Genomic DNA, 17484 nt, shown 5'->3' with positions numbered 1-17484 from the left:
TCAACACATGTTGCTTAAATGTTACTTTTGTATTGATCTCTTTGTGTGTGTGTGTGTGTTTTTTTTACTCAAATTGAAAGAATGCTGCATACTTGGCAAAAGCAAAGGCCGGACGTGGGGTGACTGACACATGTTTCCAATGATTGGAAGCACACAGTCCATCGTTTCTGTCTCATTCTGTCCTCTCCTACTGCAGAGCAAACATGAGCTTGTGCGCTGTGTTGCTCTTCCTGCTCGTCGCTCAGACCTTAGCTGCAGACGGTGAGTACAACCACGATTTCCATTTACAATTCAAGTCAAAGATGGTGAACAGAAAATATAGAGAACATTACATATGTTATGTGTTGCCCTGAAATGATCTGGTGTTAATCCACCTTTGCTCCAACATCAAATGGGATACATGAGTATTTGTGTTGATCTAGTTTTAAAGTAAAACAGTTGGAATTGTTTAATGAAATAAATTCAACCATGATAGCTTTCAAAAATAATCTGACCTTTAACCTTATAGGTAAATATGTTCTAGTTGTTAGGCAGAAGAACATGTACAGTGAGCTGGTCACAATAGCTGCGGACAATCTAAAATTGATACTTTGTTGAAGATTTTCGAGAATTTGAGCCATACCTGCATGAAAGGGGAAATGGTTACTTCCAGGTTCAGTTCCTACTCAGTAATCGCATGACTATGCTGCTCCTCTCGTGGTGCCCACACCCGGGTTGGAGTTTGCCTGAACAAGAAAGGCTAACAAATGAATGGTCGGGTGATTGAAACCTCTGCACAATGCCCTAAAAAATTTTTTTTAAATAATCAAACAAAACAATTAGCAAATGTGTCCAATTTTGACACAGTGTCAGGTCAAATTGACCTTTTTCTTGGGCTGAAAAAAAGCATCAAAATGATTTTTCACGGCCTTTTTTTTTTTTCATGTCACTTTCTTCAGAATACTAACTTGACTTCTTCATACCTTTAGAGTCATGCATGGGCCGCTGTGAGAACGGCTTTGACTCGGAGAAGAAGTGCCAGTGCGACAGCATGTGCAAATACTACAAGAGCTGCTGCATCGACTTTGAGCCCATTTGCGGCATGATGAGTACGAATCCCCGCTTGCGGTGTCACTGAGCTAACCCAAGATATTAAATAATTCAAAAACCATGCTTTCTCCTCCCAGCTCGCGGCGATACATTTGAGTTGGCGGAAGACGACGAAGATGATCTCGATAGCACCGTGCCATCCACGTATGAGCTGCCTGTTATCGGTCCTACTCCACCGTCCATCTCTGACTTTCCACAGAAACCAGAAGTCACATTAGTCATGAATAAACCTCCACCAAGATCTCCAAGAACCACAGTGTCACCTTTGGCAAAGCCCCCCGATAGCACCAAAGACAGTGTTACAGCGAAGCCTCCGAGACTCACCATCCCACCCTCAGTGAAGCCCCCCGATAGCACCAAAGACAGTATTACAGCCAGGCCTCCGAGACTCACCATCCCACCCTCAGTGAAGCCCCCCAGTAGCACCAATATCGGTAACGCAGCAGATCAGACAACCCAACCTCCTACGACACCTGCAACCACACCTGGCACCACCGCTCCTCCTGATCCTGATGCTGAGACGTGCAGCGGCAGGCCCTTTGACGCCTTTATGCAGTTAAAGAATGGCTCCATCTTTGCCTTCAGAGGTGAGTCCCACCAACCCTATCTCAAGGGCAAGAACAAAATTTTAATCATGTAGATCCAACTATGTATACAGTGTTCTGGGTGAGTCTTTTTGGTCATATTTAGTTTTTGTTTGCAGGTGAGTACTTTTTCGAGCTGGACCAGAAGACTGTACTTCCTGGCTATCCCAAACTCATAAAAGACGTGTGGGGCATCAACGGGCCCATCGACGCCGCTTTCACCAGGGTCAACTGCCACGGGAAGACATACATATTTAAGGTACACATGTATGTCATGTAACTAGGAAGTCAAATCTGTGTGTTCACACTGAGATGATTTCAAAAAGGGGAACCAGTACTGGAGATTTGACAATGGTGTACCGGATGATGACTACCCCCGGATGATAAGCGTTGGCTTCGACAGGATTCCAGATCACGTGGACGCGGCCTTTGCCCTCCCAGCTCACAGCCACAATGGCAGAGAGAGGGTGTATTTTTTCAAAGGTGAAACCATGTTTGGAATCACGTCACACACAATTGCTCAATCTTGTGCCTCTATTTTTGCTGTCATCAGCGGACCAGTATTACATCTATGAGTTCTTGCACCAACCGTCCCACGAGGAGTGCGTCACCATGTCCGAGAGGTCTCCATCCACTCTGTTCACACGCTACACCAATATGTACTCCAGGAACTATGAGGATTTTTTCGGTGATCTCTTCTCAGACAGTGAGTTGTACTCTTAATGCCGTGATTCGCAACCACTGTGCTGCTGCACATTATACAGCACACTGTTATCATTAAAAGGTTTGTTTTTCAAATTAATCTGTAAGAGTTGCTGACTTGAAAAAGAATGCGATTTGCAGAGACTGTTTAGAAAAACAAAGAAAATCATTTGGATAGTCATTTGGAATGAGTGTGGTCAGTGCTTTGCTCAAGGGCACATTGACAGAAGTCAGGAAGCAGACTAGCTGTGTGCCATATGATTATTCCAACATCAAATATGTTCTTTGGCTCAAAAAGGGTCGGGAAATATTGCTCTAATCGTTTTTTTTTAAATGACATGTGGGTGGCATGTTTAATTGGATTCCTTTGTCTGATGTGTTTAGTGCCTCAGCATAGCAGCCATTACCACTTCATTGACAAAGACTGGAAGGGTCTCAAGTCACCGGTGGATGCTGTCATGGCTGGCCGACTCTACGTCCCTCCAAGCCGACTCCAGCCGGACCGACAATGGGGCCAGTACCAGCAGTATGGACGGCAGTACGGACAGCAGTACGGACAGCAATACGGTCAGCAGTACGGTCAGCAGTACGGTCAGCAGTACGGTAGGCAGTGGGGGCGAAGGAGGTGGAATCGCTCACCCGTCTGGGAATCCCTGGCTGAGCGGGGTATGAGCATGGGCCAGCAGTTTGCAGAGAGAGGGATGGACATGGGCCTGAGACTTGCTGAGAGGAGGATGGAAATGGAAGAGAGGCTGGGACCAGACTGGAGCCGAAGCTGGGATCAGGACTGGGACCAGGACAGGCGCAGGGATGGCTACCGGCAAAACAACAGAGGCAACTACGGCTCCAGAAGCAGGAATGACAGGTCCTACGGGAGGAGGCTGCCTGTACAGACCGTTTACTTCTTCAAAGCAGGTAGTGTCGTTTATACTACATCATACTTTCTTGTTACAAATAGTGATGGTAAAATGAAACTTTAGATTTGCTTCATGAACCACTTGTTATATTTACGGACTCCTCGAGATGGCACTGTTGGTTGTGTCGTATCAGTTTTATGTTTGTATGACAAAACACATGACACGTGAGGCGCACGTGCTTCACAAATAACTTGTCATTAAAGTTTTATATTTATATGAGAGTTTAAATTGCCTTTTCGGTTAAACCGTTTTTTTATGGCAGCAGTTTATGATAACATGTATATGTCCTGTTTGACTTTAGAGATTTAACTTCAATTTTTGCTGCTTAAGGTTTTACAATTTAAGTGTGCTTTGTGATTGAGAGAGCCTGCATAAGACAAAGTTCTTGAGCAGTTCCGTGTTCCTATAGCTGTTATTAACTTTTATTCCCCTGTGATGTGCAGATAAATACTACAGAGTTGACCTCAGTACCAAGAGAGTGGACCCGGCCATGCCTCCCTATCCGAGATCCATCGCCAAGTATTGGCTCGGCTGCACCGACACCAAAGGGGCTGAGAAATAAACTGAATAGTTTTTAGGGTGGACATTTACACTAGATTTGGAGCACATGGGATCAGTGTTACACACTAGCTTGCTTGTCATCTTGAGCAAATATTGAAGAAGTACAAAGTCTTGCTGACCGACTTTGTTTACTACCAATTACCTAATGATATTACAGTGCAAATGTTTCAGGGGTACTCTTTCAGATTCAAAATTGTTACTGACTGAAACCACCTGTAATCGTGCCATTCACAATTTACACAGCAGTTAATAGTTTAAGATCATTTTGTCATATAATTCCAATTTACCGGTACTCATTTATGCCACACCATTATGTGGCAAGTTACAAAGGAAGTGTCATATAAGCTTTTTACTTGTTCATTAAAAAAATTGTCTTAACTTTTTATTACTGTATAATCAGTTTCATGAATGCATTTATTTGGGGGGTAGGGCATATACTCCTTCTGCCTTTTAATGAGAAGTATGTTGTCTGTCCGTTTAGATTAACCAATGAGGTTCATTGGCCAATAAAGGGTTGCAAAATATTAACATGAAAATATTTGGATGTAATCCTGCAACTATATCTATAGGAGAAATGAGTTGTGGGTTGTTTTTTTTAAATTAACCACTGGGCCAAGTTTACTAATTTTTATCTGTGACAAATAAAGACATTACTTAGCTACTTTTTCTGCTGTTTTGCTATTTTGGACTATTCACCATATTCGAAAATATCAAATTTCAGCAAAAAAAAAAAAAGACAGTAACATTCAGAAACAGTATTACAAATGTTGCTCTCAATATTATTATATTATTGTTTATTTCTAGATTAATATAAAGTGCATACTGTACAATGTATGTTGTGAATCCCTATTCTCCGTATGTACATGCATGTTTGTAAATATACACCATTTCATTACAGAACAGTACATTTATGCATTTGCGTTTGAGGTATACGAGTGTGTGATCATGACGTTTTCATAGCATGGCTCCTCTTTCACACTCTCCACTTCACCTTCACCGGTCCTGACTTCAATGAAAGTAGCAGCGTCCCCTGCTGGGCCAACAGTGAAGTAACTGCTTTCAGTTTGTGCCCCACTGGGCTCATGTTCATTCCTTCTGCCGGAATCCTGAAAGTCAGGCGACGCCACCTCTGGAACGCTCTTCAAAATAGACGACAGCGGCCTTTTGAGAGGAATGCTCTCTGACGACCCTGTATCGCAAGAAGCCGTTTGAGGAGTGTTTTGTGAAGCGTGTTTCCTCCTCACAGGTTTACTGATAGCGGGCTCGACTCCTGGAGGTCCGCCCTGCTCCCACACGCTTCTCCGAGCCCCGAGTTTCCTCCTGGGGGGTTTGGCGATGGCTTCTGAGTCTTTGGGTTTGCTTTTGTCAGGCTCCTGCTCTCTTTGTCTCTGGAGGCTTCCAAGACGCCTTAACATGGCCTGAACAGGGCCTTGGGAGCTCGACTCCAGCTTAGATGTGGGCCGCCCCGTCTTCCCTACCGTCACATATACTGTGGTGACCTTGTTTGGAACACTGGCTGGATGATCGGAAGCGGCCGACCCTTTATGTTGTGGAACTGTGTTGGACATGGTACGTCTTCGTCCTGATGTGGTCCGGGATATGTTGCTCGATTTTCTATCCACCTCCTGGTCCACAACCTCATAGTTCAAATCTTGGTGATCTGTTACCTGAACTTCTACGTCATCATCCATCTTCTCAGCATCAGCTTCATCTTCCTCGCCCGGTCCAATTGAGACCACTAAACCCCCGCAGGTGGATTTGGCTTTGCGTGGGTGCCCGGACGGAGAGGTGACATCTTGAGCCGAGCCACGTCTCTCCTTGGGGCTGAAGCGGGTGCCCTCTGCAAAAGAAACAGATGGCCGCTTGCTTTTGGCAATGCTGGAAGTCCGGGGGATGTCGAAGGGGGAGGTAATGTCCTCGTTACTGAAGCCCGACGGGTCCAAGAGCATGTTACACTTGGAGCTCATCTCCCGGAAGTGGCTATCCTCCATTCCTGAGATATCTGTCAAAGAGAGCGAGAGTAGATTTGCAGCTTAGCACTCAGAGAAGATCACGTGAGGTACCTTCTCTCGGGGGGACGCAGTAAAGAGCCTCCCCCTCCTCCTCATCACTGTCGAAGGACGACCCATCAGTCACCCAACCCGAGGAAGGAGGCTCGATGAAGCTGTGGTTGAACGTCAACTCTGGGTCATGGTGAGACACTGTATGGAACATGACAGTCAGTGCAAATATGCAACCATTAGCGCTCTTTGGTTTTTGGAATGAATCAAGCTGACCAGTGACACGAGGGAGGCCGGAGGACCAGTCAGAGATGCAGGGTAGGGCGGCACCAATGTTAGCCAAGACGCTGTAGACGTGATATTTCATCCGCACAGCCAGCCCTCCATCTGCCACCGTCATCCTGGTGAGGAGGAAGGTACAATAGGTGATCTCAAAGACACAACATATTGTCGCCTGATTGAATATGTCAACAAAAAATAGATTTGACATTAAACCAGGTATGACTGGATTGCAACATGTCTCACATAAATGGCAAGTATGGATGAAACAGAGGAAAATGTGATCCTGACCTGTCTTTGCTATCTGCTGGAGCTCCTCCACAACATAGACAACAGCAGAATATAGCTAGGACCAACAACAGCAATGGAAGCAGTAGGCCAACCAAGAGAGCGCCTCGGCCATCTGACAAACATATAGAAACACAATTACACATCAGGCATTTTACAAATTCATTCAGAATGGATGTATGAATTGCTGGATGAAAGGATGAGTGGATGGATGGACATACTATTGGGGCAGGCACCAGTGACCGGGTGACAGCTGACCCCTTCGCCACACTCACAGGCCGAAGAACAGTTGAGCCCGAACTGTGCAGCTGAGCAACTGCTGTTACAACTGAAAACGATGGGGAGAAAAAGAATGATGTCATTTCGCCACAGTGAAATATGGCCACTGAGTCACCATCTATTTTTATGCTTTCGACAATATAAAGGCAAATAAAAGGGCGGTTGTCAGAAAGCATGAAAATTGAACAAGTATGTTATTTTTTTAAATTTTTTTTAACTTGTTTGTACACGTAGACAGACGCTTGTAATAACAAAAACAAAATAGTCTTTTCACTGAACCTGCTACTGTAATAATAATAAAAACACCAAATCAGAAGCCTAATTCCACTTCCACATCGAAAACATCTTCATTCAACACTGAACGGTGGCTTTACAGCAGGCTCCCCTTTTTTTATATATAGGTGATCAAGTTATTGATTGTGACATGTGAAATATTGCTCAGCGGCTCTACAAAGTTGCTAGGTGTGCAAGAACTATAGAACGTCAGTGCGTTCCATTTCCTGGGCTACTCAAATGAAGCCAAAGTAATAACTAATGCCATCATTGATCAGCGTCACACCTCCAATGGGGTTGTGTTTCTCTTTTTATTTGACCTCATTAATAAAAAAAAATATTTCATAAGAACTATTAAGCTTGATACATTTTGGAGGATGTGTTATAATTAAATTAAAGCAAAATGATGGATGAATTTGACAAATGAATTCTACTTAGTGAAATGCAGCTCACCTCTCCCCCTGAAAGCCCGAATGACAGATGCATTTTCCTGTCACGTGATGACAGTCTCCATGGTAACACGGGCTGCACAGGAAGCGGCAAGCCTCTCCATACGTCCTGTCGGAGCAGACCTCCTCGCACCTGGTAAGGGAGCAATGATGACCCACTAAACTAAATTCAAAACATCTCTGTATTGGATGTCTTTACTGTTTGCTGTCGTAAATGAAAAATGTCGAAGTCCTACACGTGCACACCTGGGTCCTGTCCATCCCGCATTACAGCTCCAACAATTACCACTTCGGGGATCGCAGGGTTCGTTGTTTCTGCACCGCGGGCACGTCTCCTGGCAGCTGTTGCCGTAGTAACCGGATGTGCAAAGACGGTTACACTGTGTCCCATTCCAGCCCGTCTCACAGGATGCACATGCACCGTCAGTGGAGGCGCACACTTCATCTCCTTTACAGTGTCCACAACTGAGGTGAGAATTCATGTTATGGAATATGATGAATGGAAATGAAAAATGGCGGGGAACACTCGACACACAAACCTCATTTGACACCCAATGCCGTACATCCCGGGTTTACACGGCCGGTTGCAGTCGTCGCCTTCGTAACCCGGATAGCACAAGCACTGCCCGGTGGCAGGGTCACAACTACTGTGTGTGAGGTCACAATTGCAACGCCGGTCACAGCTGGGCCCCCACCAGCCGGCCTCGCATTCACACACACCGGTGCGCTGGTTGCACTGGGACAAGTAGCAGTTGCAAGGGACGGGACATTTCAGTCCCCAGTGCCCCTTGTGGCATTGACAGCGGCCCGTCAGTTGGTCGCAGCCCGGTCCCACGGAACCCCCGGGGACACATTGGCACGGTTTGGTGCAAGTAGCTGTCCACCAGCCCTCGTCGCAGGTGCAGTTTCCGTATACGGGGTGGCAGACTCCGTGGTGGGCGCATTTGCAGGCGTATTGGCACAGAGGACCCCAGCGGTTTTGGTTGCAGGTGCACTCACCTGTGACGGGGTGACAACGGCCATGTGGGTGACACGGGCACACTTGACGGCAGTCTGATGCCCAAAACTCTGGAGGACACCCTGTAAATAAGACCACAGGACTTGATAACTTCAACGGAAGAAAATAAATGGACCAATCAGAGAGGGCAGAGAGCCGATTGGACTCTTGAAAATGTAAAAACTTGGTAGGACAGAATGAAATCTTTACCCAGCCCTGCTACACAATATAAAGACTTGTAGAGCCAAAATTTCTCAATAATGAAAATTATATTGTGTCTACTCACGTGTTTTACAGTGAGCTCCATAGTAGCCTGGTGGGCAGCGACAAACTCCAGGATAGACACAGAGCTCATTCTTCAGACAGGCCTGATCACCCTCACACACAGCTAAATACACACACAGACCACTAAAACAGAGGCTATAAAACGAAAAAAATATTCATCGCTTTGCCCAAACTCACGTATTGTGCACTCTTTTCCATCCTGACGCCAGCCTGTGCAGCACACAAGTGTGGCTGGATCCCTGTAAAAGTGTTTATAAACTCAATTAGCTCGATAGAGCGGACATTTTAACAAGCGGTCATGAACGAGACAAACGAGTGAACTCTGAACCTGCATAAAGAGCATTCAACTCCAATCCACTGAAGTTTACTGGCACACTAACAAGCTTTCGTTCCTGGCTTTATAAACACATGATCAGGTACCCACACCAGTGGCTTACATAATGAAGTCGAGATGTGTACCTGGGGTTGTGGCAGACATTCCTCCCGGCCGAGTCCAGCAAGAGTGAGTAAGACAGCCAACAGCAGCAGAAAGTCGTCAAAGTTCTGAGGAGAACCTTCATCTTCTACAAATCTCTTTTGTTTGTATTCCCAGCTCTCTCAAGTGTCTCTGTTTAACGAGAGCCGCCCTCCACCCTTCCCTTGTTCTCTTTCTCTCTCCACTGAGTCGTCTTGCAGCAGCAATGCAGGGGTCAGAGCCACCGGGTTTCCTCTTCCCATTTCCTGGGGAAGCTGAAGCCGCTTCCTCCTATTCAGCCAGATAGGCTTTTTAAAGATGGGGACATACACATCAACGGGGACTGGCTGTTATTACACAAGCACCTAACGTCAATGTTTGTCTTGTTCCCAGAAGCCATACTGGTCCCATCATCCAGGAGATGATGCACATAGCTACAATGTAATGCAAAGTGGGATTTCATTCACCAGTAAGTCTAATTGCAACTCATGAGATACAGTCAGGTAGGTTTAGGTATATTTGGACACAGCAACAGTGGATTCGAAATAAAACTGTCAAAATCATGATGTGATTGAATAGTTTTGCCTCCATTTTCAGAGGATCAAAAGTAGTACTTGCGCTTTAGAAATGATTTCCCAAGCATTCAATGCAGCAACCTTCAATTAAAATTAAAGTTTATGTTGATTATTTTAAGTTTAATGTGTATTAGTAAATATTATTTTTTCCGTTATTTTGAATTAAGCTTTTCCCCCAAATAATTCTTTTTACACTGTGCATTATTTTAGTAATTTTAGTCATCAATGTTTTATCTATTTACTTTTCTTTTCAATGTTTTAAATTATTTGATTTGTAAATGCTTTTAAATGTTGTATTTCAAATTATTTGAAGCACATTTAGTGACCTTGTGTATGAAATGTGTCATATGAAGCTACTCTGCTTTGCCTTGTGGTCGCATTTAAAACCCAAGTGAATAAATTGAAGATCTTTGCCATTGCAAACGGGGTATGAGTCAAATAGACTTTAATGATCAGTGTGTCAGTAGCACAGAAAATTCTGCATCTTCATCTGTTTTTTTTGTTTGTTACATTTGCATTTAAACGTAATCCATTTCTTTTCAGCAGAAATAAAATCCATGCTCACAAAAACAAACAGAAACACAATTTGACAAAAAATATTCAAATGAGGATTATGTGTTCTCACAAGTGCTCACTGGCCTGTGCGTTGCTGCGGGGCAACAGAAGCAGATCAAACTCATGACTGGCACATCACACATCGACTTAAAAATGTCGATCTCTCAAGTATTTGCTTTGGTTTTTTTTTCGTAATTTGTAATATTTATGTACATAAATGGCACCAACACCAAATGTGGAGCCATTAAATTTTAAGTGCAAGTACCAATATATTCTTAAGAGAATATACAAATTAAACACATTTTGAAGAATTAGAACTATGTTCCAACTGGACTCACTGGCGGAGCGAGAGGAGGGGCCAAGGTGGCACTGCCCCCCCCCCCCCCTATATTACCCGCCCCCCACGTGCCAGGCCAGATAATTGACTTTTGTGTATTTTCAGATTTTTTCCAAAATTCTCTTAAACATTTCCATCCATCCTTCATAGGGAACAGCATGAACACTTTGTGAAGAAAAAAAATTAACTCATAATTATTTTTTTTTTTAACACTTTCTGTACAAAATCCAACTCAGTCTTTGCACAAATAGGATCAAAAGACAAACAATCATACAGTACATGAAGCCGTTCAAGCAGCAGTTTAAGGCGCATGGGGTTAAAATAAAGTGGCGGCTAAAAGAAGGCTAATACCTCATTAAAATTGATTTGAAATGGCCCGAATGACGTAAAAGCTTGGTTAACTTTTTAGAAATTATAAGTGCTTAATCATGTTTTCAATCCTTCCTTTGTTAGACTGCACTTCAAAACAGTTAGTCTTTGGTTTTTTAAAAGAAATAAAGGTTGCATATAAATATATATTAGTCATATTTTGTTTCCAAATAATTGAACTTCCTCCTATTATGGGGAATACAATTACATATTTTCTTTCATGACTTAAAATTTAGGGATATAAAATGGAATGTAGAAGATTAAGGAAAAGTTAGAGTAGTCTGTTTCTTCTTTAACATTTGCATAGTTTTTTTTTGTGATAATGCTGGAAAGCTTGCAGCAGCACATTCAAGTCACCTACTCAAACAAGCGGTGGGATAAAATGGTTTTCCTTAAAATAAACTTGCAACTGACTTGTCACGTCTATTTAGTACTGTGGCTCCCCACTGGCCTCCCCGTCTGCGATGATCTCCCAGCTGGACGAGGAGTTGCTCATGTGGGTGGGGCTCCGGCCACTGCCCGACCACGTCAGGAAGCCAAAGCTGCACCGCACACAGACAAACAGGCATTAGGTCAGCTCAGTGGGGCGGGGATTAAGGCTAAATATAGTGGACTGGCTAAGCGCTCATGATAATAGTGGGAGAGTCTTCATGCACTAAAGACCACTGTGGTCAGGGAGTTGCTAACTTGCTGTAACCAGGGTTAGGGTCTTAATTTGTGTTTTGCATCTTTAGCACTGCCATTGATCATTCTTAATTTAACACTACTAGAAGAAGCTTTAGAAGATACAGAATGTTTTCTGCATCAGATAAGTACAAAGTATCCTTTTTGCTTTGTACAGCTGCACATTTTACTCACAGGTTTCGAATTCGTGACTCTGCTGGCTTTTCAGAACCATCAACTTCAGTCACAGGACCTTTGTCTTCCTCGTCACTAAAGAGAATAAAACATTCCTTATTCAAATGATGTCATGATATCTTTCTTTGAGGTGAAAACCTTCAGCAAATATGCATTTTTATTTGTTGGGTTTTGGACCATGGTGGATAGAGAGGCATGACCTGCTGTCATCGGGGGGTGGAATTCCAAGCATCTTGGCTTTGATGACTTTTCTTTTTTTATTGATGGCAGCTCGCACCGCTTCCAAGAGGAACCCAGGACACCTTTCCTCATTCAGAATCTCCCTGGAGACACAACACAATGGTAGTGAATGGTATTTGTAAAAAATGATGAATCTGCGACTACAAGAATAAATGCTTCTTTGACATAAATTGATAAATTAATATGTTGTAAAAGTAAACAACAAACAAAGTTAGCTGTAGTCAACTAAATAACGTCCTGACTTATTGCTGAGGATGGATTTTAAAGGACGAGTTTTCACTTTGTATTACTGCCCTCTAGTGGTACAAAAACACAGATACTTGTGCTTGTGGAACAGGTGAATAAAAAACAATGACAGCACACAGCCCGAATACAAAAAAAAAAAAGGAGACATACCTTTGATAATAGTTGAGCTCTTCTTGCACCAGGAAGAGGTTAGTTTTGAGCTCATTGCGCTCAAAAATGATGTCACGCACTTCCTTTTTGGTGAAACACGGCTGGTCATAATCATTTACGTCAGCTGAAGGCTCCGTCTTACTATTCATCTGACTCGGAATGGACTGAATAGAAGACAACAAAGCAATGCTTTTCTTATTCAAACTGTATCTATCAGGTATGGACAAAAGATGAGAAATAAACGTCATACGTGGCTGTTGCTGTTTGTTCTGTCCATCTGTGCTTGCAGCTTTTCAATCACTTTGACTTTCTCTTTCAGGTCGGCTTCCATGTCGGCCTTTCTCTCCACGGTGCTCTTGAGCTGAGCCTGCAGCACGTTCTGTTTGTGTCGCAGCTCCCCATTCATCTTCATGAAGCGGTCCAACTGCTCTTGGAGCTGCACGGGAATAATTCACATATGAAATTTGAGACAGAATGGGAATAGTTTGTGTCTGGCTATTAGTAACAAAATAAATTGGTGGGAAAAAAACAGTCAACAAGTGTGAATAATATGTCTATCCTGTCATTAAGGTCACCAGTCTGGAGGTAAATAATAAATACACACCCTGTTATGACAGCTACTGACATCACATGCTACAAAAAACAAGAAGTGCACGCACACACGCAAAGTGGGAAAAACCTGTTCAGCCTGGTCTAAAGTTCAACTACTTTTCAACCAGGAACTCTGAGGACACTGTCTGTCATCTTGTAGATAACACAGCTCCGTATCATCAAGCGATGATTCATTTGTAATGTCACGCACTGAAATTTGTGTGAATTTTACTTAGTTTTAAAACCATGTTGTTCAATTGCTTTGCATTTGTATCGTCACTTAGCCAATCGTACACATAAATCATTTGAATGGATTGCAACTTGCTGTTGAGTCTCCTTTCCTGTTTTCTGTGGAAACTCAAAATTAGTAAGTCATTTTTGACAGTTTCAATTTATGACAGCAGAGAAAGCTCAGACTAATTGAAATCCACAAAAATCAAGAGGCCGATGAAATTTTCCAAATTAAAGTCTGCATCTAGAAAACAAAGTTACCTAATTTTTATGAATGAGAATACACAACAATAAACTGATGTATTTTACAAATACGCTGTAGAACCATCTGATCAATTATAATGCGTTTCAATTTTGAGGGTGAGACACAATTTGCATTCACTCATTCATGTCTGCTTACCGCCTCCACTTCCTTGGAAATGGTGGTGATCTCTTGGACTTTGGCCCTGAGCTCATCTCTCTGCTTGTCCACCACCTGCTTCAGCTTCAGCATCACTTCTCGCTCCTGCCGCTGGACACGATCTGCACACCAGAAGTGGACAGCAACTAAAAATTGTCCTCAAAGTAAACATAGATTGACTGTGAAGCCAGTCGCCCGCCTTTGTTTCCTCCACCATTTCTGCTGTGTTTCATATACATCAATTACTTTGAAAACTTTTCTTTTGTGTGGTGCCGCGGAGACTGTGTGTGGTCATGTGAGTGCCTGGCTTCACTCGATTGGTGGAATTGAGTCAAACATCGCTATTATGTCTATGTCCAGACGGTTAAACAGAGTCGCGTGACAATGCCCGAGGTACAAATTTCTCTGACAAATACAGTAGATTGTGCAAGCAATAATAAGATGGATATAAAAGTCAATGCAATGAAGTAAAAATGGCGTTTCTTAACGAAAATACTTAAGTAAAACATATTATGCATTAAAACTACTTTGACAACTTAATAAAAATAATTTTGACTGGGACATTTACGTTACCATTTTGAACATACTGTAATGGTGTTTGACACTATAGCTCAATTGCGTCACACCAAATTGATAGCTTTAATTTGCAGTCATGTTCAGGACATGAAATGAACATTTTCAGTCACATGACTCATTTTGCTGCTTGAATGAGAAAATATGAGACATCCAACCAACTCCACCCTCTGGCTTGACATTGCTGACCTATGATGTCAACCATCTGGGAAACATTAGCAAAAATGACAATAATATAATCTGGTATATGTTAAGCCATTTGCACTGAATTGTAATAAAAAAAATTTAAAAAGTCCGTCTGTCCGTCCATCCATCATAGAAGGTGCAGGTTTGCTGGTTGATGCAGAAGGTACAGTTTACCTATATATCAACATTCCATTTAAACAAGTGAATGATACTTATTTTTATCTGCAGTGTACCAAATTTGAATAATGAAACCCCTCCAAAAAGCTTTCTAAATGTGTATAGACGCCACAATATGATTTGTACTTTGACATACCATCCTGCGCATGGCTTCCTTTTAACCTGCTCTGCAGCTGCCCATTGTCCTCCTGGAGCTGCTGGATTTGCACTTGCAGCTCCTCACATTTGCTCCTCCACTGCTGCTCCTTCTGTTGCTGCTGTTCCTGCTTGACAGAACAAGACATGTCAAAGCATTTCTACGCTTTTAATACACAAAGCCCGAGTAACTGCAAACTTGTATTAACACGTCCTCTGGAGAGTTTTTAAGGTGCGGCCAGACTTAGATACTGCTAAATTAGAAATAGATATTGTTAAGTAAGGAACTAATGTATTCAGAATTCTAAGTAATGTTAAATACAGTATTAAATGTAGTAGAACTAACAATGTATTGTTACCTCAATAGATCCAAGGAAAACAACAGTAAAGTTGAAAGTCAGCCTGTCAACATGTTTTATTTGGTGTAACTATGATAGAGCCAAGGAAGTTCAAAGTAGCAGTGAAGCCAAAGTGTCGCTTGTGTTGTATTAACTAGAGATGGAGTGTAACTGTATTATTACCAAGGAAAGTACAGAGTAGCAGTACCCTATTTTTATATGATTTAAACTCTAAGACATTTTTAAACAGAAGCTCCATAGGGTAGACATCAGTGAAACAGTTGCGCCTCTTATTTATCTATCTACCTATCTACCTATCTACCTATCTACCTACCTATCTACCTATCTACCTACCTATCTACCTACCTATCTACCTACCTATCTACCTACCTATCTACCTACCTATCTACCTACCTATCTATCTATCTATCTATCTACCTACCTACCTGTCCATCTGTCCATCTGTCCATCTGTCCATCTGTCCATCTGTCCATCTGTCCATCTGTCCATCCGTCCATCCGTCCATCCGTCCATCCATCCATCCATCCATCCATCCATCCATCCATCCATCCATCCATCCATCCATCCATCCATCCATCGCTCTTGTTTATTCATTCTATGTGCCTTCTTGTTTTTACTTTGTGTTGTTTTCTTGGATGTTTTGTAATGTGTTTTGTCACCGTGGGATAGTGGGAAACGCAATTTCAATCTCTTTGTGTGTCTTGGCATGTGAAGAAATTGACAATAAAGCAGACTTTGACTTTGTTCATTAATTTAAATAAGTGCTTTGCAACCTGTTCAAAGAAATCCACTATCATTACTTTTAAAAGTAAAGTCGAAGAAGAGTAAAAGACCTGCCCAGCAGTATTTATTTGGTATAGTTTTGACTATTTAGCGAAATTCACTATTTAATATTTTAAATAATTATTCAGTACTTTTCTGCTTTTGCTTCAACAAAGAAAACAAACAAGTGACTGTCAGTGAAATAATATTGAAAGCCATCTGCGATAGGTGGTTCGCGTGCATGTAATACGCGGTAATTACGTTTGTTATAGCATCGTGTTACCATTTCACCACAAGTAATAAGTGAAAGCGACACAGTTCATTTCGTTTTCGGGTACATTGCTATATTCTCACCCTGGTTTCGTGATTTTCGTTGATTGCGTCAGTGTCCTTGCACGCCCGTTTTTTCTGCTGTAGCTGTAAGCTCTCAAAGGTCCGAAGCAGTTCTTCTTCCCTGTGTTTGTGTGCGTGATTCCTAGCTGTGAAGCTCTCCAGAAGCTCCAGCACTTTCACCACCCTGGGAACCAGGCCCAGCACGCTCTCCTTGCCGTAGCCATCGATGAGCCTCTCCAACTCGGCTCCAATTACTTTGGCGATCTCGTAGACATCGTCCACCGTGAGAGAAGAACAGCTCTTGTCGAAGCAGCCGCCGATTGCTTGGCTGGAAGACGCAGGTTGCTCCATGTCTGAAGAAGTCGAACGCTCCAGCTTCTCATGCTCCTGTTAAGCGACAATCAAAACGAAAGTGGCTCATCGGAGCAATCAATCCTAATGAAATAAATGGAAATTTACGAGTGAGATAACAGAACCTAATGTACCCTACTCGCATAAAAATAAAGAAGAAAAGAAATGGGACATCTGATTTTGTGTACTAAACTGATAATACTGGCTAGCTGAAGTCAACCCGCCGTTGGATCCGCCCACTTTCCTAACCAATGTAGCACAAGCGCGCACAGTGTACACTCAAACACGCGTGCGCGCGTACACGCACGCAGAGGATTTCCATGACACTTCGTGTCGTGGTACATTAAGTAGGGCGTTAAAATCCCGTTTTTGCCCTAAAAACTACAGTTTTCAGGTATTTTTTCTGTAAGTCGGTTCTTATTAGACACTATTTTTCCCTCAAGTTTATAGTTATTTTTGGCCGATAGCACATCTCATACAATGCAGGTAAAACATATTTGATGTAAATAAAACTCTCCAAGGGATCAGTAAGTTAGAACAGTTTGTTCTTAATGTTTTCCAAGTCACAGGCATTTAGAGTGAAGCTGAAGTGGGCTGAAACCTTGCTAGAGGCTACCCAGAAGTATTTTTCTCTGACCTCTTCTGGAGGCAACACTTAGCAAAACATACATTAGGTTCATTGAAGACTCGCTCCTCATGGGTGTGAATGTTCGCCTGTCTATGTGCACTGGGATTTGCTGGTGACCAGTCAAGGGTATGATGGGCCTCTCATCCAAAGATAGCTGGGATAAGATCGGACTCACCCACGACCCTTGCGAGGATAAGCGGTCTTTAAAATGGATGGATGGATGGATGTCTGACCAACTGACAAATTTATGGGGGGAATACAATGCTATTAT

General features: G+C 42.7%; 3 protein-coding genes across 4 annotated transcripts; 1 reads left to right on the top strand and 2 right to left on the bottom strand.

Moving 5' to 3' along the window:
• The first annotated feature begins 177 nt into the window (after positions 1-177).
• vtna (vitronectin a) lies at positions 178-4515 on the top strand. Its single transcript, XM_085916919.1, has 8 exons — positions 178-261; positions 969-1088; positions 1167-1676; positions 1793-1932; positions 2000-2156; positions 2227-2379; positions 2760-3290; positions 3736-4515. Exons 1-8 carry the CDS (start codon positions 204-206, stop codon positions 3852-3854), a joined length of 1788 nt encoding a protein of 595 aa, XP_085773045.1. The 5' UTR covers positions 178-203; the 3' UTR covers positions 3855-4515.
• Positions 4448-9522, bottom strand: scarf1 (scavenger receptor class F, member 1). Its single transcript, XM_085916918.1, has 11 exons — positions 9163-9522; positions 8881-8942; positions 8705-8806; positions 7961-8501; positions 7668-7886; positions 7426-7554; positions 6642-6748; positions 6424-6535; positions 6130-6254; positions 5917-6054; positions 4448-5855 (listed from the first exon to the last, which is right to left on the bottom strand). The coding sequence occupies exons 1-11, from the start codon at positions 9261-9263 to the stop codon at positions 4762-4764; spliced, it is 2730 nt and encodes a 909-aa protein (XP_085773044.1). The 5' UTR covers positions 9264-9522; the 3' UTR covers positions 4448-4761.
• A 638-nt stretch (positions 9523-10160) lies between these two features.
• rilp (Rab interacting lysosomal protein) lies at positions 10161-16809 on the bottom strand. Of its 2 annotated transcripts, none has more exons than XM_085917251.1 (8): positions 16256-16809; positions 14782-14911; positions 13710-13831; positions 12738-12923; positions 12488-12651; positions 12052-12174; positions 11852-11926; positions 10161-11535 (listed from the first exon to the last, which is right to left on the bottom strand). In XM_085917251.1, the coding sequence occupies exons 1-8, from the start codon at positions 16583-16585 to the stop codon at positions 11421-11423; spliced, it is 1245 nt and encodes a 414-aa protein (XP_085773377.1). In that variant the 5' UTR covers positions 16586-16809; the 3' UTR covers positions 10161-11420. The 2 variants fall into 2 exon arrangements, with proteins under 2 accessions (XP_085773377.1, XP_085773378.1); XM_085917252.1 differs by having other exon boundaries at positions 14782-14908.
• Positions 16810-17484: the final 675 nt, after the last annotated feature.

The sequence above is a fragment of the Syngnathus leptorhynchus genome, chromosome 7 (genome assembly GCF_054491065.1).
Source record: "Syngnathus leptorhynchus isolate UIUO chromosome 7, UIUO_Slep, whole genome shotgun sequence".
NCBI classification, from domain to species: domain Eukaryota; kingdom Metazoa; phylum Chordata; class Actinopteri; order Syngnathiformes; family Syngnathidae; genus Syngnathus; species Syngnathus leptorhynchus.
Note: the sequence above shows the minus strand (reverse complement) of the source record. Positions and strands in the feature narration are given on the sequence as shown.